This window comes from Rhinolophus ferrumequinum, chromosome 7 (assembly GCF_004115265.2).
Source record: "Rhinolophus ferrumequinum isolate MPI-CBG mRhiFer1 chromosome 7, mRhiFer1_v1.p, whole genome shotgun sequence".
In the NCBI taxonomy this organism is placed as follows: Eukaryota; Metazoa; Chordata; class Mammalia; order Chiroptera; family Rhinolophidae; genus Rhinolophus; species Rhinolophus ferrumequinum.
In genome coordinates this window covers 5587512-5612210 of record NC_046290.1, presented here as the reverse complement: position 1 = coordinate 5612210, position 24699 = coordinate 5587512, and the positions used below count along the sequence as shown (strand labels likewise).

General features: G+C 42.8%; 1 protein-coding gene across 3 annotated transcripts in view; it reads left to right on the top strand.

Moving 5' to 3' along the window:
* Positions 1–24699, top strand: part of SEMA5A (semaphorin 5A) — a 430801-nt gene that overhangs the window by 351009 nt on the left and 55093 nt on the right. For all 3 annotated transcript variants that reach the window (XR_004423500.1, XM_033110202.1, XM_033110203.1), the window contains 3 exons: positions 3042–3159; positions 11960–12141; positions 16277–16420. Coding sequence is in view for 2 of the 3 variants with exons in the window: in XM_033110202.1 (XP_032966093.1) it covers positions 3042–3159; positions 11960–12141; positions 16277–16420 (444 nt within the window). In the remaining variant the exon portion in view is untranslated. The remainder of the gene's footprint in view (positions 1–3041; positions 3160–11959; positions 12142–16276; positions 16421–24699) is intronic.

Here is a 24699-nt window from a genome sequence, read left to right as displayed (position 1 = left end):
ATTCCCAAACCTCAGGAACAAGAGATTTTACAAAGATGACGCTCACACTCTCTGGTATAAACTTGTGTTTCAAAAAGGTGTTATCTGAATTCGATAGAAAATGGGAGAGGAAACCAAACACAGCTTCCTTGTTCTTACTCCTAAGCTGTGAATCTGTGTTGGTGTGAAGTTGGAGAAATTTTGATTAAAAATATATATTTTTTGTTTCTTTGTTTATAATATTTTGGAGGGGAGGAAAGGAGAGTTACTAAAATACTTTTCAGATGGATCAAAGATAAGGAGGCAAATGAAATGATACCGTGGAACAATCCAAAGGAATCGTGGGTAAATATTTTTATGATTTTGAAGTGTAGAAACTCTTTCGAAATATGGCACAAAATCCAGATGCTATGAAGAAAAACGATTCATAAAATTTACTGCAGAAAATTTTTAAATATTTGTAATTCAAGAAAAAAATAGTGACAAATGAGAAAAGTAGTTGAAATGCTATTGACAGACTGACCTTTTTAACACAGACATTTTTGCTTCTCATAAGCCATAAAAAGTACTGAAACCAATGACCCAATTAAAAAGAAACAAAAGCAGGAATTGGTTATAAATAGATGTCTACACAAATACAAATACAAATAATAAGTACACAAACATACTATATCTTAATCTCACAACCAAATAAAACAGATGACTAGAAAATTGTTTTCAATCTATCAGAAAAGGCTGTTTTTTTTAAAAAAAAACACACTACATACAGCATGAAACAGGGAGAGAAGAAAGAGGCACCGCTCATATTGCCGATTGGTACAAAATTGTTAATACCCACAACTTTGAACTCATCAATAGAAGTTTGTCATGTGGAAATATGTACAAAGATGTGCATTACAGCCACACTTTCAAGGATTTAAATAAATGTTGGTTCATCAAGGTAACAGAATACTATACAGGCATAAGGAATAAGGTAGAGCTGTATTTACTGATGAGAAGTGTCATGATACATAATTATGTGTACAGAGCAAAACATGAGGCTGTGTGTACAGTCCCCTTTACATGTATTAATGCAATTGCACATGCAAACAACATATATATACACATATATACATATGTATGTGTGACTTGTATAGAGTCAATATCTCCAAAATATTTAGGCATGAACAGTGCCGACTTCTAGGATATAAAGGCTTTTACTTGACCCTCATTTGATTTACTTTTATTTTTTATTTTTGCATGAAAGTGTATGTGTGTTAAAGTAATTAAACTAGAGGCTATTGGACCGAGGTGACTCTAATGCCTCGGTAGCCTGCTAAGCAAACCAAAGCCTAAGCCAGAGTCACTGCTTTGAAATCCGGGCAAATGAAACAACTGACGGCAAACAGCCAACAAGGCAACTGCTTAAGCCTCCGCCGATCACATCACTGCTTTGCTTCGCTCCCACGTCTTCCATAAAGTTCCTCCCTCAGCTCCTGTCTGTGGGACCTCCTAACCACTTTGGATTTGGCGCTGCCTTTCAGACTGATACATGCTCCAGCGAATTGGAAAATGTGCACGTGCCTCAGTTTACCTTGCAGCGTGTGCAGGATCGTTTACCAGAACGTTCTACCGACGTCATGGCGACGGGTAATTGTTTTGCACCCCTTCCCACCTCCGCCTGGTCCTGCTACGCGAAGCACCGATCTTAACCATGTCTGTTCATTTTGGACTTTTGGGGTTAGTAAGAAATAATGGCATAGTAACTTAATCGGTACTTTTCTACCTCTGTTGCTTCATTTATTGTCTTTAGACATACCTTCCCCGTGTGTCGGACTTTGCCTTTCCCTGCTTTGGTTTCTTCATTTCAAAGGGGGAATAAATGTAGTAGCTAATTAACATACTATACATTTATATTACTTTTTGTATTTGTATTTACGTTATTCTAGGAGGTTTAAATGAGCTAATAGAGGTGAAGCTCTGAGAAGAGTGCTTTATACGTGGCGAACATACTTGACGTGCTAATTAGGGTTATTTGATATCATGACTATTATCGTTATTACTTATCCTACCTCACTGGCCCCGTGTTTGCTTAATTGGTAACTGGCATATTCTCCCTCCCAACTCTAAGACGCATTAGCACATCCACGCTGCTCTCACCTGTTTCCTCACATCTAGTTCCTGCGTATCTGACCTCTGGGCCTTTCAGGAAGAGAATTCCCGGGTGTCCTATGTCCTGCTTGCCTGTGGGGCGATCGTCCGCATCATTTTGGCTCCAGCACTGTTACCTCTGTCTGCTTCCTCCCTCCCCACATCTACCTTCTGGTGCATTTCTGACAGGGACCAAAATCTTCATCTAATAATGCCCAGGTGGTACATGGACTCCATACTGAGACAAAGCTGTAATTAATATCCACTATCCACAGTATTTCTGATATAATATGTGAAATGTTGTAGATAGAGCTATATTAAACTACTATTAAATTGAAAAATTTAATACATTTTTAAGCTACGGTATTCAAAAGGAAGGCTTCCTTATTTTATGAAATTTGAACTCACCGTGTTGTAGGATTTTGGGTGTATTTGCTTGTCCGTCAGCCAATTTCATAAATGTTGTGTCTTTGTTTTTTCATCAATATAGTGAAAATAATACCTGCCTCCTTAGAGTTTTTTGGGTGTCTAGATGATGTAATAATGTGATCTATCACAGTAGGTGTTCAACAAATATTTGTTATTAAGGAGTCGATGATGATAGTGATGGAGGTGGTATTTTTGAGCACGGTAAAATTCTGACTTTAGCTCTGTTGGTGACACCAAAAGGCTCGTGTTGGTACAGGTAGTCATTTAGTCATCTGCCCTCTATCTTAGGAAAAAAACTGTAGCTATTTCAATGCCAATTAATTATTTACTTTTAAATGGATATTTACCAGTGTGGGCGGATAGGTACTTTCTCCCATCTGCAGACTGAAAGTTTATTATAACCAGTTCGCATGGCGACACAGAAGGGCCAGGCTCCCCTTTGCTTGCAACTGGTTTAGTAGGTGAAGCTGCCTCTCTGTTGACCCTTTGGCGTGTGTTTCCAGCGCCTGCATTGGGGCCCAGGACCCTTACTGTGGCTGGGACGTGGTGATGAAGAAATGCACGAGCCTGGAGGAGAGCCTGAGCATGACGCAATGGGAGCAGAGCATCTCCACCTGTCCTGTAAGTGTCCGCGTTCTCAGTCGTCTGAACACTCTGTCCACAGGGACCCCGCAGACCTACGGGCCTAACCCACGCTGTAATGGTGTCCACACGTTTTCATCTTACACCCTTTCCTGTACACAGTCTGTGCTCTCTTACTCATTCAGCATTTAGCTTGCCGGAGAGCCACACAGGATACTGGCATAAGCTTTTTGTCTGTTTCGAAGGACGTATCTTAAGAGAACACAGTGCTGGTTTGAAAATGGGATGTACTGTCTCTGTTTTACTCTTGGATTTTTCTCTCCAGAGTTTGGTACAGACTCTTTTACCCTTTCTAGCGTTAATAAAATAGGAACATCCGCACCCATCAGTTTCTCTTGGGAGCCTTGATTCCAGAAGCTGAGATAAGTGGAGCTTTTAAAGGAATGAACTAAAGGATATCACTACCATGGAGCCCCATGGGGGGCAGCCTTGGAGATCCTTCTCAGGGTCACGGCAAGGCCCGGGAGAAACGGCCTGATGTACATTCCCACAGTGAATTCTGCAGAAGGAAGAAAAACTCGCTCGCATTTAGAGTCACACTCTGAATCCAAGAAAACAGATCCCATGTGTTCCTTTGCCAGTTTGTTTGTTTAGGTCCTCACTTACTGACCACGACCAGCTTCTCTTTTATTCCTTTTGTCTTTAGAACCCTTAATCCACTAACCTCACATTCTTTTTTCTGTTCTCAGAGAATATGAGCAAAGCTATTAACTCCTACACATTTGAAAATGTATTAAGCCACCTTGCTGCCACGTAACCGCTGACCCTCTGACTGGCATCCCTGTGCGAGACAGGGATGAGAGGGGAAGGGGCACATTCCCATACTTGAAATCCTTGTGGTTTCTCAGATCTTGAACTGCCCGAGGCACGGGACCCTGCTAGGTCCATGACTAAATCCCGTGTTCATGAAGACTGTGCTTCCATTTGTAAGTGGGAAAATCAGGAAGTGACAAGAGGAAGGCCAGGCCTATTACAACCAGTGTCCTTCCCCCAAACGACCCCAGGTTGAACCCATTCACTGCAGAGTTGAACATATAACCCCATCCAGGCGCCAGGGCCGGGAAAGCTTTGCAAGGTCATTAGCTGCTGATCCTCGGGGTTATTGAGCTTCAGATCTTGGATTCGGGAAGCCGACTTTCCTGCAGTGTCTCCTTGAAATCAATTTTAAACACGCCGGTGTTTAAGTTTCTTCTCATTCTGAACACCACTCTGAAAGGTGCCACCTTAAATTCTTTGCAGCTGGAGAAAACGTGCAATCTCTGAACGGTAGCCCAATGTACGGGTCATACTTTAGAAGTATCAGCACATCTTGTAGCTGTTTGACCTTGCATTTTTAGTGGTAAAAAGGGCAGAAGAATCCAGTAGCAGTTCTTCTCGTGTAGTAAGGCCATTGATCTATGGCCATGGTTGTTTTAGTGAGTATCTGAGACAAACTTAATTATGTTATGGGAAATTCATGCTCACCCCTGATCCACTTGGTTTGTAACAAACTGATGTCTAGTGTATTTCCACAGTCAAAAAATGGAGATGATCAGAAGTGACCAGAGGGGGTTGCTAAAGTTGCCACTGCTGCTGAGAGGACCGTTTCTGTTAGAAACACATGAAGGTCAGAGAGCAGTATGAAGCTGGTCTCGTGTTGGAGCTGTCCCTCCGCCATCTCTGCTTTAAAAGTATGGCTGAGAGGTGGTCTCTGGTTCACTGTTTGTGAAACACACATAACTAGTTCTTCTTTTTCTTCGGGTACTTTTATGATTTCATTATATAAAACCATCCTTATCCTCTAACCCTGTGTTATGTGTCATATCTCCAGGTACACTTCAATGAATTAACAATATGGAAAGCACCCGACAACAGAGAATTATGTCACTTTAATCCAAAGAGGAAATAAAACCATATTTTTCTGATATATGTAGGCTGCCATGTAGAAAATGGAAAATCTCATCTTATCCAACTACTATTTTAATTATTATCCCTTTCTAAAAATGTCTTAGAGAGAAATGAACTAGATGAAAATAATTAGCATTTATGTAGAGCAGTCTTAACTTAGAGAGGTATTTTTAAACGCTTTTCAAAATGTAATTTGCTTCTACGCTTTTTTAAAATTTTTGACTGAAATAGAAGAAAGGCTTAATTTTATTGGCCAAATCTTCTATATTTCATCATTTCTGATATACCATGTTCATGATATATACTACTATTGTATAAGAAAAAAAAGTTGTCATGGATTGCAAGATGCCAATATATTTATATAAACCTTATAATCAGCTAAATACATTTATTTTGTAATATACATATGTTTCTCCAGCAGAAATGAAGCTTTAGAAGGGAGGGGTTTTTGAATGAGACCAAAGTGTCTTATATGCAATGTAAAAGCCCAGTTCAATAATGACAAGCGGCCTCTTACGAGGAGCTCAGTAAGGTTAGAGGGGTGTTGAGTATGCTGCGGGTGATATCAGATTCTCTTGTGGGAGCCTACCTTGTAAATCCCCACGGACCTTGGACAAATGGTGTAGTAGAACGGCATTCCCCAAAGTGAGCGGTCCAGTCAAACCTCACGCAGAGGCTTAGATCCTCTGTTTGCAAGAGTTTAAGTTGGTGATGGGACCCCCAGATCCTTCCCAGACACTTAGCAACTTAAAGACCTATTTGAAAGGGCCCTGTTTAAAAATATGTACGGATCACTGTGTCTAGGAGACAGGGCAGTGATTGACATAGTGATTAACGTGCTGGTTATTTCTATAGTTGTAATTGAAAGCATTGTTCTCAGGTTAAGAGATTTGAAACGCTCGAGCGAGTTCTAAATCGACAGAGGCCAATTTAGTGGTTCGGATTATATAGTATATGTCCCATATTACTTCTCACGTTGTTTAACGAGACTTCCATAGTCTTAAGAATCTACCTGGCCTTTTTTTATGCATGAATACCGTTCACATCCTTTGCAGGTACACGGTTCCCAGCATACCGTATTGTATGATGAGTCCCGGTTCCAAAATATATCATGCAATAACTAGCAAAATATATAGACCAAAGAAGCACATAAGGTTCTTGCAATAACAGGATTCTTCCTAGGCTGTTGTGAAGTTGGCATCTTTAGAGTGAAAGGGGTGTCTGGGAGTGGCTGAGCCCAGAGATCTCCATTTAGATGGCAACACCATAGACCCGAGCCTAAAAGGTTTCCACAAGGTTCTAAAGTTATATGGGGAAAGAAATCAGGATTTAGATCCAGTACATTATCACTAATCTAAAGACAGCGTCATTGCCAGCTGTCAACATCTCCCCAAAGCAGCGGCTGATAGATATGTGGACACAACGGTGTGACCCAGTGGTAACCTTGCAAACTATGCTCAGAGAACAAGCGAGATATGCTTTCTGAAGTCTGTAATGATATCCACTACATATTTTTTGAACAAATCAAGCACAGTTATTGGCCCCATATGTTTCCTGTTGATTTGCACAGAGCTTTAAAAATAGGCCTGAGATTCTGAGATAATCATGGCATTCACTCCGCATTTACTATGTCTTGATTCTCAGACTAAATAGTTTATGTACATTACCTTCTATAACGAGTGTTGCATAAGACTTGATAAAAAAAGAAATGTACTGTAAAGTAGGGAGAAAGGAACTAAGGTTAATTGTGTGTCTACACCATGTGCTCAGGGCTGCACTAGGCAGTTTTCAGTGGATTATCTCATTCAATGCTCACGATGGCCTCCAAAGATGGACATCGTGGCTTCCAGTTTATAAATAAAAGAATGAGGATTCCTCGGAGGCAATAAATAAAGATCGCCTCTATTCACCTATCCTTTCAGAGGCCACGCAGCACTCGAGCTGTTTTCTTCAAAGGGGCTATGTTTCCTTTGCATAGCTCATTTATAGAGACAGACTTAGGAATTATATCAAATTGATGTTATAATACAAGGCAAGCCTTTTCAAGGAGCATATCCAGTATCCTGTTTTGTTACAACCTGTGACAAAAGATACATGAAACTTTGAAAATAAAGGCAGATCTTTTAACTTCTGAAAATTATCCAAATAGAAAATGTAAGACTTCGATGTAGTTATACGAGAGTGATGGCTGCAGTACAGTCGGGACCTAAAGATATGCTCCGGGGACCCCTGTATTCGTCAGGTGCATCTGCATCCTTGGGAATGAATGAATTAAATGTGAATGAACCGAAATGGGGTTGTGGGTTATGCTTGTTAACAGAAGTTGGATCTTCCTTAGCTAGCTCTTGGAAGTCCGTTATTTCCCAGGTGAGGGGAACTTTGGTGTTACAGAATTCGGGGTGAAAGTATATGAAACTCATTTCCATGATACTCTCACCAAAGAAGGACCTAAGAACTGCATTACAGAATGAAGTGGCTGAGATCACAGGCTCTGGACTCAGCTTGTTTAGAATGATCTTGAGTCGTTTACAACCAGCGTGACTTTGAGCAAACTGAGCCTCCTCTGAGCCTGTTTTGCTCTCTGTAAAATGGGATGTAGGCAGTAGGGATGTTGGGAAGATTCAAGGAGTTAATTTGTGCACAGTGTCTGGCACTAACTACCTAGGGTATATGGTTTGCTATGGCTTCATACTTAATATTTCATAAGAAAAATCACATGCCCCAAATAGAAAGTTGCTTGGCAGAAACCCAGAAGATAGCACAACTATAGAAAATGTATTCCAGATAGCTTCATTTCTGAGGTCTGTTCAAGGAAAGCTAAGAAACTTTAAACCTATTTACTCATATGGAAAAGTAAAGCAGAAGAACCTACCCCATTATTCATGGATCTGTTTCTGAGGCGGAAATATAATATACTCAGGGTCAAAACCAGCGTGTGATCAAGTGCAATGCCGAGAGCCCCCGTCCAGCTGCCCATGTTATTTTCTGAACACTAGAAGTTCTTCTGGCTCCGAAATTTAATAGAACCAACAGCAATGTCCCTGAGTTGAAAATACTGCCCCTCAAAGTCTGCAGACACCCCACCCATGGGCTCAAAATGAAGTCCACACCCTTACCTTGCGGAATCCCAGCTCTGCATACCCTCACTAGTGATTAGCACCGTATAGTTCCTTTCCTTCCCAGTGTTTTTATTACCATAACGATTCTTTTTTTTTTTTTTTTTACCTTATTTCTCTCCATTCTTTCATGAACCATCACTTAGTTCTAATCCTTCTTCTCTTTCCCGCGGTCACTCTAACCAGTTTATCTTTTACCCATCCATGTATTTGGAAAGAGAACAGTTGTAGCATCTCTGTGCCTAAGACCCCCTTATCTTAGGCCAGGGCCTAAAGGGGGGGGTAGGAAGATGACTCGTGCAGTGATTTTTTACCTGGAGGCGACCCCAGGGACATTTAGCAATGTCTGAACCAATTTTGGTTGTCACATCCTGAGGCGGTCGCGTACGGGCAGCTAGAGGGTGGAGGCCGGGCATGTCAGTTACCATCCTACAATGCACAGGGCATCCCCACAACAAAGAATTGTCCAGCCCAAATGTCGGTAGTTCTGAGATTGAGAAACCCTGGTCTCCTAGAAAGGAAAAGGCAGACCAGCATTTCCAAGCACATCTTCCAAATCGCTAGCTGTGCAATCTTTGGCGATTTTATAAAAATTTCCTTAAATCGTAGTTTACTTTCTCTCTAAAACTAGAACATAAAGATTTTGTCCAATAGGGCTGCACTTACCTAACAAACTGAATTTCCTATAACTAGAGCCTTAAAAATGACTGTCTGTATCCTTCCATGATAGGGAGTGCACAGTCTCAGGGCTGATTCTGCCCCGGTTCAGGGAGGTGCTGCGTCAGTAGTTATCTTATTTTGGGCTTCCTCCTGTTGCCCCCAGGAGCAGGACGCATTACATCCTCACATAACAGAATCCAAAGCAGGAAGAAAGAGACGACGCAGAGAGTATCTTTCTTTTATCTGGAGGAAAATAATGTCTAGAAGCCTCTTGCAGTCTCTCCTTGAGTCTTATTGGGCAGAATCAGGTCACATGATCATCCTAAGACCCAGCACTGGCCTGGTGCATGGGGTGGCCATGACTGGCTTTGACCAGTCGGGATTTGTCCCCTGGCCTGGGCGTGTCCTATTTAAGTGCGTGGCTCGTGGTGCCCATGCAGCCCTGCATTGGATGCCTGCTTCCCCGGGAGTGGTGAGGACTCACTCCCATGATGAAGGAATGCAAAGCCCTTCATTCAAGTCGTTTCCTCATCAAAGCCTTCCACGCTGGCTGGGGTTATTGCCCTTGGCCCTTTGGGCAGCAAAAATTGAGACTCTCTGGTCCCCTGCAGGGCAGATTTATTTTCAGGGAGGAAATGCATTGGAACGGGATCCTCAGAGTTGTCAGGAATCAGGGCTGTGACTCCAGCTCCTCCTCTCCATGTCTGCCTGTCTGTCTGCCTATTTCTCTCTCACGCTGGGGGTTTCTCCTTGTACCTTCCAGATACTCATTGCTTTCCTATCACCTTACTGATAAATTCAGCTGAGAGTTTGACTCATGACCTTGCAGTTCCCTTTCCACAAGTCACTGACTTATTTTTTCCATTTGCCAATTTCTGTATTTCCATTATAAAATGTCTTCTTTGAATAGTCTAAATGATTTCTGTTTCTATCCTCATTCATTTGTCACCATTGCATTCTGTTTCCTTCTGGCTCCACAAATCCTCATTTTCCTAGATTCAGATTTTCTCATGACGTCTAAAGAGATCCTATAATCCTTTGTAGTTCCGATGAGGAAGCAGAGGCCAAAGGGTCTTTGAGAGAATCTTCTTTGACCCCAAGCCTCTATTCTGTCCCCAAGTAACCTGTTCTTTCAAAAGCCCTAATCAATATCAGGGGGATTCCTAAACCTTCAAAAATCACAACAGCGTCCCTGATCTGTTACCCTCACACCCTCACAGAGGAAGCGGCCAGTGGGAGGACCAATGTCTCGCACAGCCTCTCAGGGTAGGCACGTGGGTGGCTGTGCCGGTCAGTCCCCATTCCCCGTCCCCCACCCACTGTCTGCACCACATCCAGATTTTTTCCTTGTTTTCTTGGGATCAGTCAGTGGGAGGCATGGGCAGGAGGAGGGAGGCTGGGGTATTTCTTCTTTGCCTCCTTCGGCCCCGGCTGCAGCTCCGGCCGGGGCTTCACACCCCTGTGACAGCCCCTGTCAGGTAGCGCAGCTCCAAGCTCTGACCAACATGCAACCCTGAGCCTGTCTTCCCCTCTTCCCAACAAGCCGAGCGCATCCCCTGACGCTTCCCTTACCCAGCCCACACTTCTGCCCAGACGGCCTCCACTGCATTCTCTTCAAAATTGTGTGAACTGTGGCTTCCGTTTCCTGCCAGGGTCAGCCAAGATGCACCTACTTAAGACTTGTATCTTCATCTCTGGGACCCCACCTCTGTCATGAAGCCATGTTATCGTAAGCTTTGTGGGGCTTCTTTTCCCTGACACTCCAGTAACATTCCAGAGGCTTCTGGCTCTTTCTAGACTCAGTTGGAGTCTAGTCCACAGACAAGCAGGCCTGTAGAGAAAGAGGAGGTTTTTTTTATGCAAACTATTAGGGTCAACATTATGTGTTAAACTACATGGATATTGACATTCTCAGTAAATATATAATTTTGGTTGGGTTTTTTTTTTAATGTTATTTTCTTTTAAAAATCCACTTACTTTTAAGCCCTTCAGGTTTTGCACCATTTCCCATGAGCTGGACATACATGTGAGTGTGTGTGTGTGTGTGTGTGTGTGTGTGTGTGTGTTTGGGGTATCAGGAGGGACAGCCACCTGCCCACACATCATACACAGAGCAGCCCCATGGTACCCACGTGACACAATCCAGTCCTGTACTTTGAAATCCCTTCTTCCCACAGTTCATTTGTTCAGTAGCTCAGCAGGGAAAACCATGCACCCTGTGCAAATCCAGCCAGTGAGCCAAACCTGTCAGTCATTTGAACAAAAGTTCTGAAATGTTTTCAATGTGAAAATGCCCCAAACATAGAAGCTTCCCTTCTTCTTCGTATGCCTCCATGAGAATTTTTCTCCCTGATTCTCCCTTCCCACCAAACACCTGTATGCCAGGAGCAGGTGTGGGAGGCTGTGGCTCTGTGGGCTGTTAAGAATGAGTCCTTATCATCTAGATGGGTGTTGTCTGAGGTGGAGCATCGTTTGGAGGCCATGAGGGAAGCACAGGAGTCCGTACTTGGGTTTGTGAAACCAAAATGGAGCTCAGCGTCATTTCCTCAGGGCCCATGCAGGGCTTTTACTTCTCATGGGCCCTGAACTAGACTCTGCGCACCGTGCCAGCCATTTGACAAGTAAATTAAATGTGGTTACTTTGAGATGACATGTGAGCCAGGCCAGGTCTTACATGACTACTATTTGACAAATCTTTCATGTTTTTAAGGTACGTAAAAATGCAACAGAATTGTACACCTGTGATTTTTCACTCCAATTCTTCTTGTTCCGTAGGTTTCTCACGTCAGTGGCCAATTCTACCATGACGTGATCATCAGGCTGTTAGCACCCTCCATTCCCCTCCTCTCTGTCTCCTTCTTTCTCCTTCTTTTCCTCCTCCTCCTTCTTCATCTCCTCGTCTACCTCCTCTTTTTCTCCTCCTCCCCCTGCCACCTCCTCCCTCATTATCTCCACTGGTGACGTCTGCTGCTTTATTTTGAAACCCTTCGCTGTTCACCCCTTTTTACTGTAATATAAAATGTTCTAAATGCATTCCGATCGTCTTGTGAGAGACCTTTCATGTTTGTCTCTCAGTGACCCCTTTTCTGACACCCTTACTTGTATCTGCTTCCTAGACGAGGAATCTCACTGTGGATGGGCACTTTGGTGTGTGGTCCCCGTGGACGCCCTGCACGCACACGGATGGCAGTGCCGTGGGAACCTGCCTGTGTCGCAGCCGCTCCTGTGACAGCCCAGCCCCCCAGTGTGGCGGCTGGCGGTGCGAGGGCCCCCGCATGGAGATCGCCAACTGTTCCAGGTACGTAGCTCCCAACACTCGGCCGTCCTTTTGTGGAGACTGTGGAGGAGGTTGGGAAAGCGTTCTTCATATGTACCTTCCCATTTCAAGAGAAAGGCAGAAAGAGACAGGGACACCTACCACTTCAAAACACGTGCTCTATGAAACTGTAAAGTAGATTACAGATCAGAACCTACTCGTATTCCTAGGTTCTTCGTTAGATTAGGAAAAACATTGCTAATGTCAGCAGTACTACCGTGTTTCCCCGAAAATAAGACCTAGCTGAACCATCAGCTCTAATGCGTCTTTTGGAGCAAAACTTAATATAAGACCTGGTCTTATTTTAATATAATATAAGACCAGGTCAATATAATATAATATAATATAATATAATATAATATAATATAATATAATATAATATAATATAATATAATATAATATAATATAATATAATATAATATAATACTGGGTCTTATATTAATTTTTGCTCCAAAAGATGCAGTAGAGCTGATGGTCCAGCTACCTCGTATTTTCAGGGAAACACAGTATTGGCTTGTTTGAGGGAAACATCCCTGTCAATTACAGTCTTTCTGGAATGTGTGACCTCATACTCCCTTACTAATAGAACTCAGTACATTTGTTGTGCTCTGGCATGATCCACTTGGCTCTTCACAACTGTCTCTTCCTTTTGCCAGTGTCAGGGACCCCCAATGGTTAGAAGTGAGCACTATGGGTCCCTCCTTTCTGACCTTGCCATTAGGTGGTTCCTAAGAGTGAAAGCAAGTCTCAGATCAAATTTAGGCTGACACACAAGACGGTAACACAGCCTGTTCTCAGAAATGATGGCGTCCCAGCTCCCTGTCCCTCAGGCCTGCTGAAATGCACACGCATGAGAGGTTCACATAAAGCAGATGGGAAGCTTCTGGTAGCTGATCAGCCAACCTCTAATCAGACCAGGGAAAGGCATCCTCTCTTATCATGGTGGACACTTCACGAAGGCCAGCCCCAGCCTTGTACCCAAAGTGTGCAAGGACAGAGAGGCACACACAGTGTTTCAGCTCATCCACTCTTGGATGCATCAATGCATGAATCCAAAATTACCCCTAGTAGCCCATATGCTAATAAGTGACCTGCTCATGCAGATTCAGAAGCAATATGCATTGTTCGAAGCAGTTTCCTCTGGTGCGAGCACCAACGTCAGATAGTTGGTGTAGTCTGAGAAGCTAACGACCTACCTCCATTGTTGACTTCCCTGGGTCTGTAAAGGACAGATCTTGGGTCGTAACTGAAGCTCTCATGGCCACACACATCCATCGCACTGTGATGGGATAGCTCTCACTGGCAGTGTTTGTGCTTGGACAGTTGGGTTTCCTGGCACAGTTGTCTTCACAGCAAAATGCTCACCTGCCCCCTAAAAGAATGTTGATAAACTTGATGCCCCTCAAATACCTGAAAATTGGCATCTAATTGGTTTCACCAAAAGTTTCAATATTTGCAAAGGTAGCATTTCTGTTACATCACTACTGAAATGTGGAATCTAATGGAATCTAAACACCATAGTAATTTGCTAGCTACCTTCACATTTAGAAAGATTGATGATCAGATGCTAATATTCAGAAATCTTATGTTGCCCCTTCTCTTTAATTTCCTATTTCTATTCTATTCCTTATAGAATCTTATCCTCATATGTTATGTTTTTTATGTTTGAAAGTCTTATAATAGTCACCCTATTATACTTTTATGCAACTACCACAAAAACAGATTATATAAATGCAATTTTAAAAAGCTTATTTCTAATAACCAGTAGGCTTTATATCTTAAAATTAGCACATAATTAATCTAAACAGCATTACCATTACCCATTTTTGACAAACGATGATTTAACATAAAAAATGAGATTTTATTGAAAATCCATTCCTTAAGGCAGTTGTTTTTAATTCCCAATGACTGTTTCTACTCAGGCATCTATGCAACTTCTTGCCTGAATCGGGCAGGGCTTAGCATCAATTCCATTCTTATGTTTTATTTTTCTACTTCTAAGTGCTGACAAGTATTACTCCCATCAGGAGATAGAAATGTAAGATCACAGCACTTTCATTCACTTCTCTGAATTCTTTCGAAGTTATCTCCCAAAAGTGCGGTAATCTAACATCAAAGATTGTTTTTAACACCCGATATCAGTTGATACCTGTTCATGCTGGCCTTCAATTTTGTTGGAAGCAAAACATTGGAAACCATCTAATCTGCAAATTGAATTTTTTGCTTGGTCAGTACTGTCAAGTACTTTCTCAATTTGTGCAAAGTACATCAAAGAGCCTTTGAGAAGACTGATCAAATGACTCTAAATTCAACCTGTTATCCTTTATGTATGGGCACCTGTTCAATCCAATACACTCAGAAAGTGTTGGAAAATTCCAAATATTCCTAGTTGAATACACTTTTCAAGTATAATGTTTTTGAGTATACACTTTATCTCTTGACATCATTTAAATATATGTTCTCAGTGCCTTAGAGCAGCAGAGTAAAGACATTCAATTTATGAAAAGAAATCCACAATATAAAGCAATCAGCTAAACCAGACTGTACCGTCAAAGCAGGGCCAACTCAGACTTACTGTCGCTCAGAAAAATCTGTTCTTTTTTTCTTTGTAATTAAAATAAACATTTGTGCGTCCTCATGACACCACGTCACTTCTGAATTCTAATTCTTAGTGAGAAGGGAGGGAGGCAGAGAGAGAGATTAAGAAATGTAACCAGCTAATAGAAAGGTAGTCGGTCAAGGGACAGCCTGGAACCTTGACAGGAGTTTGGCATCTAAATGCATTAAGTCTCCACAGCCTTCCATCTTTTTACTCATGTTGTCCTTTACGGAACTTTCTCTGCGAGCAAAACCCGTGTCCATCCTGGAATGGCCAGGAGTACCACTCAGACAGGAGACTTGTGTTTAGGAAGGAAATTGGAAGATGCCTCAGCACCATCCTCTTTGAGGGCAGGAAGGCAGGCACCTGGGCTGAGGGAAGAGTGCACAGTCCTGCAGGCCCCACAAAGAACCCCGCTGACCACGCAAGAGCTGGAACCACCCGATGGTTGTTAGAGCCTCCCAGCTGAGGGTCATAGCCACCAGCACTCAGCAGCTGGAGAAAGGGGTCTCCATCCTCAGGGCCCATCGTGTGGCATCCACTGCTGCTGTGTGCTTTGGCAGCGACTGGGAGATAGAAAAAGCCACGTCTTTCATCAAAGTGCCATCTGCTCTGTAGTGTGCTGAGCTCCCAACACCCCACTCGGTTAACATGCAGTGCTGGGTGACAGGAGACCCCTGGGTAGGTTTCCTGTGTCCTCTGTGTACTGTTTTGTTGTTTGATTTTCTTTTACAGCTCTATGCACTGTATGCAGTTATTTCCTCCTCAGTTTGCTCCTCTGTCCTCTGAACCTATAGCACCGTGACCACAGTATTATGTTATACTTTCAAAGCAGTATTTTATATTTTATAAAAGTGGTTCGTTTTATTTTTATGTATCTACCTTATTTAATATACATATATAAAATAACATAAATAAATACAGATATACACAATGTGCGCTCCTTATTTGTACTTTGTATCTTTCTCACATTGCAAGAAAATAGCCAAGAATCTGAATTTAAATAGCCCTCCTTCATCTTTAGTACAGTTTGTTTTAAAGCCTTGGGCATTACGGGTGCTCTGTCAATATGAATGCTAGCAAGGGAATGACTAATTTTCATTGATATGAGTAGATTGTAAAAGTAAGCATTATGTATAGCTGTCGATGATTATTTCATTCAAAGCGAACTTTTCCTCGATTCTAACTGATAGCAGGACAAGTCAAATAAAAGCATAAACTCTACAGACTCAGGGATTCATCTCTGGTTGCTTTTCAATGAACCTCATTATTTTTAGATTCCCACTTTCACAGCTAAAGTTTCTTAATAGTTTCTAATATAATTCATTTTGAATTATTTATAGTGTACTCAAAAAACTTTACTCTCAAATTTCCTACCTTGACTGTAAAATCAGACACCTGGGAGAAAAATCCCACAGTAATTGAGAATCCCATGACACAGTACCTCGGTCCCACGGCCCCGTGCCTTTTTCCTGTGAGCCACTCTGCCTCGGTGACCCGACTGTTTTGTCTCCCCAGGAATGGCGGCTGGACCCCCTGGACCTCCTGGTCTCCCTGCAGCACCACCTGTGGGATCGGCTTCCAGGTGCGGCAGCGATCGTGCAGCAACCCCACGCCGCGGCACGGAGGCCGGGTGTGTGTGGGACAGAACCGCGAGGAACGGTACGTGCCTCTCCGCCCCCGCATTGCCCTCCTCACGCTTCAGGTCATTCCAGCGTGGCTGGTTCCCCTGAGGTTTTAGTCTGGGATCTAGCTTAGCTTCTCTGCGCTGTCTCTTTCTGCTGAGCTGTATCGTCCCCTCCTTGTCCGGACATCCTTTAATTATGGCCAAAGCCTTGTGTCGACAGCATCAGTGGCCACCATAGTCCCTGCAGGTTGGCTCAGCTGAGCAATTTCCGAAGGAATGGAGATCCAGGGACAGTGGGCAGCTCTGTGCTGGGCTCCTGGAGACTCAGCAAGTGAGTCTGTGGGAGAAAGATTGTTCTTGTTAGAATTCAACTAGACCAGTTTCAAAACCTACGGTTTCATGTCGGACCTAAGGCTGTCCTGGGCCCATATGGTATCGGTCAGATGAAGTCCAGTTTTCATCAGAACTAAACTGAGCAGCTGGAGTGTAGGCGAGAACATATTCAAGGTTTGGTTTATATTTATAACTAGTGCACACTCGTCAGTTAACAGGTAGCCTCAGCGAAGCTACGGAATCACCCAGAGTGGGGCATTTTTTCCATGTGTATTTTAAGCTTTTAGCACATCAGGAGGTCATTTCCATTCAGTCTTGTACTTAACACTTTGTTGCTTTTTATAGAATCAGACATTTGCTTTGGCCTTCATAAAATCTACAGTTGTGATAGTGGACTCTTTTTCACAAATTTAAAGTACATTCCCGTTTATGATCATTGGGAGAATATCCAAGTAGGTTAATTTTGCATCACTTTCTGGATTCTTATTCTGCCAAACCCACATCAACTTATTGTACTGATCCATGTGAAACAAAATGGCTTTCAGTGCCTTTTAATTAAAATGTAGTAAGGCTTGTATTTGTTGATATGGGTTCACTGGGAGCCTCATAAAACCACTGTGTGCAGTTATTTCCTATGTGATTAATATTTATATAGACAAAACCTACAGGCTTACTATATACATAATTCTCTACTAGTTATGTATTTCAACCTCAAAGCAACTGGAGATAATCATTCCTTTCTTTCTTCACTGTGTTCCTAAATTACCAATTAAGATTTCATTCCTTTTGACTCAAAGGGAAATGAAAGATGATTCTTACAAAGCAGAGTTGGTCATTTCTGAGTAGTTCCCCCAAGATATTATTGCGCAAGTCTGGCATTTGCGATCCAACACCAGTTGATAAGTGGGAAAGTCAATTATAGGAGAGCGGTCTCCCTACTATTTCCAAGCCTTGTGAGATCTAAAATTGGTTGGAACTTTGACAGTGCGATACATTGTCACATAATACAGCCCATTCAGGCAAAGCCACCTTGATCTGTGTGAAGCCATCCTTAGAATCACAGCCCTTCCACAGACCTAACACCTGTTGTCACCTTTCCTGGACTGAACACACAGGAAGAAGCTGTTTAACTCTGTGGCTAATATATACGTATGTTCCATATCCAATTACGGTTGTTCTTAAAGCTTTGTTTTTAGGCAGAGATCAGGGTGGCTAGTGTGTTTGGAGGACTTACATTTAAAATGTCCATTTTTATAGAGAAATGCTCATTTGGGCTAGATGAATATTTGGTCGATGGAGGAAATTTGGATTTAAGTAATAAAGGAATGGAGGGTAGGAATAGGGACTATGTAAGATTTCTGGAGAAGTGAAGCCTCCCTATTGAACAGCCTTTCTTAGGGGTTATCAAGGGGTTAATGAAAACTAGAAAACCAATATGGTGCCCTTCTTGGTCTTCTTCACCAGGAAAGTTCTTAGATTTCTTTGCCGTGTTCTATGCGAGTTCTCTCCACATAAGTAATACAAAGGAATAACATCCTTTGCAAATGTTGGAGAACTAAACTCAAGATTAAAGGAAAAGATTAAAGGAAATCTTTTGTACCTCCACGGGAAGGTACAAAAGACCCAGGAATAAGGATACACAATCATTAAACACGATCACCTCATGCGTATTTAAACACCAACAACCCTAAAGAAGTCCTGAGTGGCTACAAGTGAATAAATTGATTCTCCCAAAAGTTGTCCTTAAATTAAGGCCAGGATTATAATTTAGTGACTTTTGATTTGAGACAAAATCTCCAATAGGTGGAATAATTCGATGGCAGTGTTATTGTAACTAAAATCTCAAAAATATTCCTATCACTTTTTTATGCAGTAATAAAGAACATATCTAATTTATATTTTACATGTACTCTAAAAAGTTTAGCCGCTTTGTTTTTCTGTTCTAAAATGTCCTGGAAAAATGATTTTCTTGAGTATCAGGAACTAAGTAGAAGCACTGAATCCCAAAGGGGCTGCCATGGACCTCGGTGTGAATATTATCAAAACACAAACCTCATTATCTGCATTAGTTTTCTCCTGCTGTGTGACAATAGTTCCAGAAGCTTAGTGATCTAAAATCACACACATTTATTGTCTCACAGTCTCAGGGGATCAGGAGTTTCCAATATGACTTACCTGTGTTCCCTGGCTGGCCAGAACTGCAATCCCACCTGAGGCTCACCCGGAGAAGGCTGTACTTCCCAGATCGTGTAGTTGGTGTCAGCATTCAGTGCCCTGTGGGGACCTCAGTTTCTCACAGTTAGTCACAGATTGCCCTGAGTTTATTGCCAACAAACCTTCCCATCATGGTCACCTGCTTCTTCAAACTAGCAAGGAAGAGTGTCTCCTTGCAGATGGGCTTTGCACTCTTACATAATGCCATCATAAAGTGGCATGCCACCTGACCTTGCCATATTCTGTGAGAAGTAAGTCGCAGGCCCTGTCTACACTCGAGAGGGTGACACTGTACCAGCTGTGGATACCAAGGGGCAGGGATCACTGGGGTCACCTTAGAGTATCTGCCATAATCAGTTGGTTATCTGTCCCGGAGTCGTTCACATTCCTTCCACACGCAAGATGCATTTCACCAACTCCCAAGGTCCCCACAAGTTTTATGCCATGAATTCATCTCCCCAAATTCCAGAACCATATGTAAATCAGCCCCAAATGTGAATGAGGCCCTCAGGATGTGGTTCTTCTCACTCTGTCAACCTCTAAAATGAGAGACATGTTATCTGCCAGCAACACACCCAGCGGGCAATGGTGGGACCGGCAAAGGGCAACAGCCACAGATATTTCTGTTGAAAGTGGGGAAAATGGAAAGTACAGAGGAATCGCTGCTCCTCAGAAATTCTTAAACCTAGCCAGACAGGTGCTGGGAGGAGCTCCAGGAAGTTTCAAGGCCTGGCCATAATTCTCCGTGGTTGTTGGCTCTGCCTTCTAGGCACTCAGTTTTGCTTCCTGAACCTTCCTTCCTTCCGCCTAAAAGGTAACATGTGCTTGCCGGCTGCTGGGTGCTTTCATCAGCCTGCTTCCTGCCGGTGGGATGTTGGATTCCCAACAGCCTCATTTCATTGGGACTTTCTCTGGACCTTTCAGTCCAAGCTGGTATTTTTGCTGAAATAAACTCTGTGGGTCTTCCCTGGATGTCCATGTTGTTTGCTTCACTGAACAAAACTACGCCCACAGATCATTTTAAGCTGGTCCTTCTCAACCTGGGGATGGTGTCCAGATGTTTGAGGGGCAACACCCTGTAGCTCGCCTGTGATTGAGAGGGTCCGGGAGGCACACCCTTGCTCTTGATCTTTTGTGAGAGGACCCTTTGTGTGACTGAACACTACAGTTCTGATCCTTTGATCCTTCTGAGATGTTTAACAAAAGATTGTACAGCCACATCCTCAGCCTTTTACTCTATGCCGATCACTCCTGGCAATGCTCAGAAGCTATTTCTTTAGCATCTTTTGCCATCAGGAGAGGGTCAGAATTTCTAATACTGTTCAGTCCCGGTTCCTTCTGTTTAATCTTTCTTCCCTCAATTTTTTTTTCTTCTCCTACATTTAACAATAAGCAGCAAGAAGAAACCAGGCAGCCCCTCCAACACTTTACCTGGAAATTTCCTTAAGTATATAACTCGTTCATACTTCTATGTTCCACTTCCCGTCATACTTCAGCAACAATTTTGGAAGCTCTCTGCCTTGAATATAACAAGGCTCTTTCTTCCACTTTTCAGTAAGATGCTTTTATTTCCTTTTTAACTGTGATAAAATACATATAACATAAAATGTACCCATTTATCCATTTTTATGTGCACAATTGAGAGGCATTAATTTCATTCACACTATTGTGCAACCACAGCTATCATCTATTTCCAAACATTTTTCATCACCCCAAACAACCTGTGTAACCATTTAGCAACAACGCTCCATTTCCCCTTCCTTCCAGCCCCTGGTCACCTCTAAGCTATGTTCTGTCTCTATGAATTTTCCCATTCTAGACATTTCATATAAGTAGAATCATGCAATATTTGCCCTATTGTGTCTGGCTTATTTCACTTAGCATGTTGTGTTCAAGGTTCATCCATGTTGTAGTCCATGTCAGAACTTCTTTCCCTTTTTTAAGGCTGAATAATATTCAACTGTATGACTGTACCATGTTGTATTTAGCCATTAACCCATCAGTGGACGTCTGGGTTATTTCTACCTTTTGTCTGTTGTGAATATTGCTGCAGCGAGCACAGGCATATGGGTATCTGTGCAAGTTCCTGTTTCATTTCTTCTGTGTATATACCTAAGAGTAGAATTGCTTGGCCATATGTTAATTCTATGTTTAGAGTTCTGAGGAATTGCCAAACTGATTTCCACAGCGGCTGCACCATTGTACATTCCTGCCAGCAATATACAAGGATTACAATTTCTCCACAGCCTCACCAACGATGCTTGTTACTTTCAGTTTTTATAGACCTAATAGGTGGTGTGTCACTGTGGTTTTGATTCACATTTCTCTACATACTAATGATGTTGAACATCCTTGTATGTTCTGATGGGCCATCTGTAGTCTTTTTTGGAAATATCTAGTCAAGTCCTTTGCCCATTTTCTAATTGGGTGGATTTTGTTGTTGCTGAGCTTTAGTCCTTTATCCTTCTTCCTTCTTAATCCTCGCTGGCAGCATCCTCAAAATCTAGATGTATGCTAACAGTCTGTTAGGTTTTCTCTACCCTGCTCAAAGTTCTACTTGCTTCTACCCTGGTCCCAAAGGCGCTCTTCCATTTTCAGGTGTTTCTGACAGGAGTGCCACATGTGTAGGTACCAAAATCTGTTTTACTGGTTGTTACGTAGTAATATTACCACCAACTCAGCTGCCTAAAGCCCCCCGTGATTATTGGCTCACAGTTCCTATGGGTTCGTTCCTGGACACATTGTATCTGTGTCCTGCATTTCAGCATCTCACAAGGCTCTAGCCAGGTATAGACCATGGCTGTGGCTTTACCTGAAGCTCGACTGGAGAAGGGTCTGCTTTCCAAATCCCGTGGCCGTTGGCAACATTCAGTTCCCTCAGTTCCTTGGCACCTGTTCCTTGGGCCCAGTTCCTTGGGCCTTCCTGACCTGGCTGCTTACTTCCTCAGAACCAGCCAAGGAGAGTTTTCTTGAAAGAAGGGCATCGCCCTCTTATGTAACATACTCAGGGACATGATATCCTGCAATCTTTGCCACATTCTGTCAGGAGCGAGTCACGAGGCCCCCCAGCACTGAATGGGAGGGGACTACACAGTGTGAGTTCTAGGATGTGGGGATCGTGGGGACCACATTAGAGTTAAAAGTCAAAGGAATGGATGGGGTTTTTTATATGATTATTGTTTGCCTTCGTGGGTGTGTTTACTTAGTCCTGGGGTGAGCCAAAACTGCTTTTCACAAGTCTTTCCTCTCCCCTAATGGGTTTTCTTAGCTTTCATTTGGGGTGAAAATTAATATTATTCTAAACTCAATGTATGTCCAATTTCTCTGGTGCCACAAAAGATTCCATCATTTCAGTATGGCTCAGCAAAGGGACAATCACTTAGAAAGAAGCAAGGAAGAAATAGTTCTGACAGGACTCTGATTGGTGCAGGCTGGCAGAGTGCAGTGAAAAGCTATCACGGACCTAACCGGAACAGAACACAATTTACAGCAGAAAGAAATAGGAAAAGAAATGTGAGACAGTGTTGAGAATCTAGTCTATACGGGATTATGAAAGGCAATTCTTTTCACAGAGATGAGGTTTATGGAAAAATGGATAATTTATGGAGACATATTGCTGGGTCACTAATTATCTTTTAAATGCAAAATGAGAGTGAGCAGTCACGGGCAAAATTAACATCTTAATTTTTAATGCCTCATGAAATGCACCTGTGATTTTCCGTGCTTTAAGATACTAGAGATCCAAGAGAGCCCATCAAATTTCAAAAATGTTTAGCATGTTATTTGGTCAAAACCAGCTGCATGTAGAGGACTGGAGCAAGGAGATCCAACAGCTGGCCTATTGTGTAGGTAGGTATCTTACCCACAAATTAATACAAATCCTTTAACAAGCGGAGTCACCACAGTAACTTACTTCCAGCTTCCATTTGTATTTGTGACCATGAAAGAGTAGTTCAACAAGAGTCCTTCTCTTAGGATCGCTTCTTAGTGGAGTGGGAGATTAAGGGGGCCAAAGGGACCCTACTTCCCTGAAATTGCAGAGAATCAGTTAGGGGCTTGCAAGAGCTCTGCCTCCGAGCAGACTCTCTCCCGCTGGATTTGTGGGTGAAAGTCCAGACGTAAAGGGACAGGGCTAGCCCAGCAATTTCTGGTTCCCTCCTGACCTCCCTTGCAAAGGGTGACATGCACATATCCTGGTGAGGCTTTTCCCCCAGGACTACTGTAGATGGAGAAAGAAAAAGAAAGGGAAGGCAGGTGGGGGGCAACCTTAAGAACAGCCACCTATGAAACTGATGAAAGTTCGGGGCTGCGTGTCGTCTTCAGCTTCTCCTGCAATAGACTTTTAGCTTCCATAACATGCGGGGCATTTTCAGAGCTGGCCTGATGCAGGCAAATGGGAGAAAGTTGTGTGCACCGTGATTTATTTTGCTGTGGGGAAATGGTAGCTCGGTTACTGTGCTTCTCGTTAAAAGTCAAGGGTCTTGTATTTCCTTTGCTCTCTCTACTCTTTTATTGTTTGTTTGTTTGTTTGTGTTTTCGAAAGCGAAAATTAGGGCCAAGGCCTCCAGGAGGTCCATGCCTTTTAGATGTCAGTGAGTCAGCTTTTAAACAGGAGGCAGTCTTCTACTCCTCCTTCTGCCCACAGTGAAAGAAGCTACCAAACCCCAGGTGTATCCCTTCCTCTCCTTCTACCGCAGTCAAGCTTATCTAGCTTGGAATATTTCTCCCTTGGATTGCTGCAATCCAGTTCTCCTGGCCGGTATTTGCCCCATCAGCTCTTTCTGCTGGTGGCCTCACCTGTCTACGTGTGGAGATTTTGAATTAAATGCTGCGAGTTCTGATGTTCTGAGTTTTCTTGACTTACTCCTTCCAAATGTGTTCTCCAAACAAATGGCAGCTTCCTCTTGGAACAGTCCACGCACCAACACACCTGTTAGTAGTCAGCGAGCAGTCGCGATGTTTTATTTATTGTAACTCTACCCGTGTGCACGTTTCCTAAAGTCACATTCCTTTAATCTATTGTAGCCACAATTTTGTTTTGGCTCTTTTATCTAGAGGTCAGACTCTCTTACTTAGAAGGTCTTTCCTTTACCCTCCTACACAGAAGAATGGCTTAGCCCTGAGCCCTGAGACTCAGGGCCCTGGGAGACTGTGTATGACTTCTTAAAAAGGAACCCTCATGTTTCTTTGTGCTTCAAAAATGGAAAAGATGAAGAAGAATGATAACTATTCAGTTCTATGGGTTACTTTATGTGAACATTTAGGGACATGAAACCATTTGTCTGATTGGTTCCTGACTTTCTAGAGGCTTTCTCATGCCAGGACGTTTCAACCCTGCCTCCGGAAGCAAGGGTGCTTCCCAGTTTCAACTGAGAGGCTGGCTTTGGACTTCGTTTGTTTATTTGTTTGTTTGTTTGTTTGTTTTTCTAAACATTCACACTATTGCCATATCTTACTCCCACGATGCCAAACCCCATAAATATCTCTTCCTCTACTCCTCCACCATCATCATGTTTGTCTAGCTTGGAATCTCTCCCTTGGATTGCTGCAATCCAGATTCTCCTGGCTGATATTGGCCCCATCAATTTTTCCTGCTGGTGGCCTCACCTATCTCCACACTCAAGCATGGAGAGCTCCTTAAATCTCACAGGCTCGGGTCCTCCAGTGAGATGAGCCACCAACCCCTGGAGACCAGTGTCCACCCTCTGACTCGGACAATGCTATTTTGTCTCTGGAGCTCTGTGGGATTTCCTTGATTTCTTTTAAA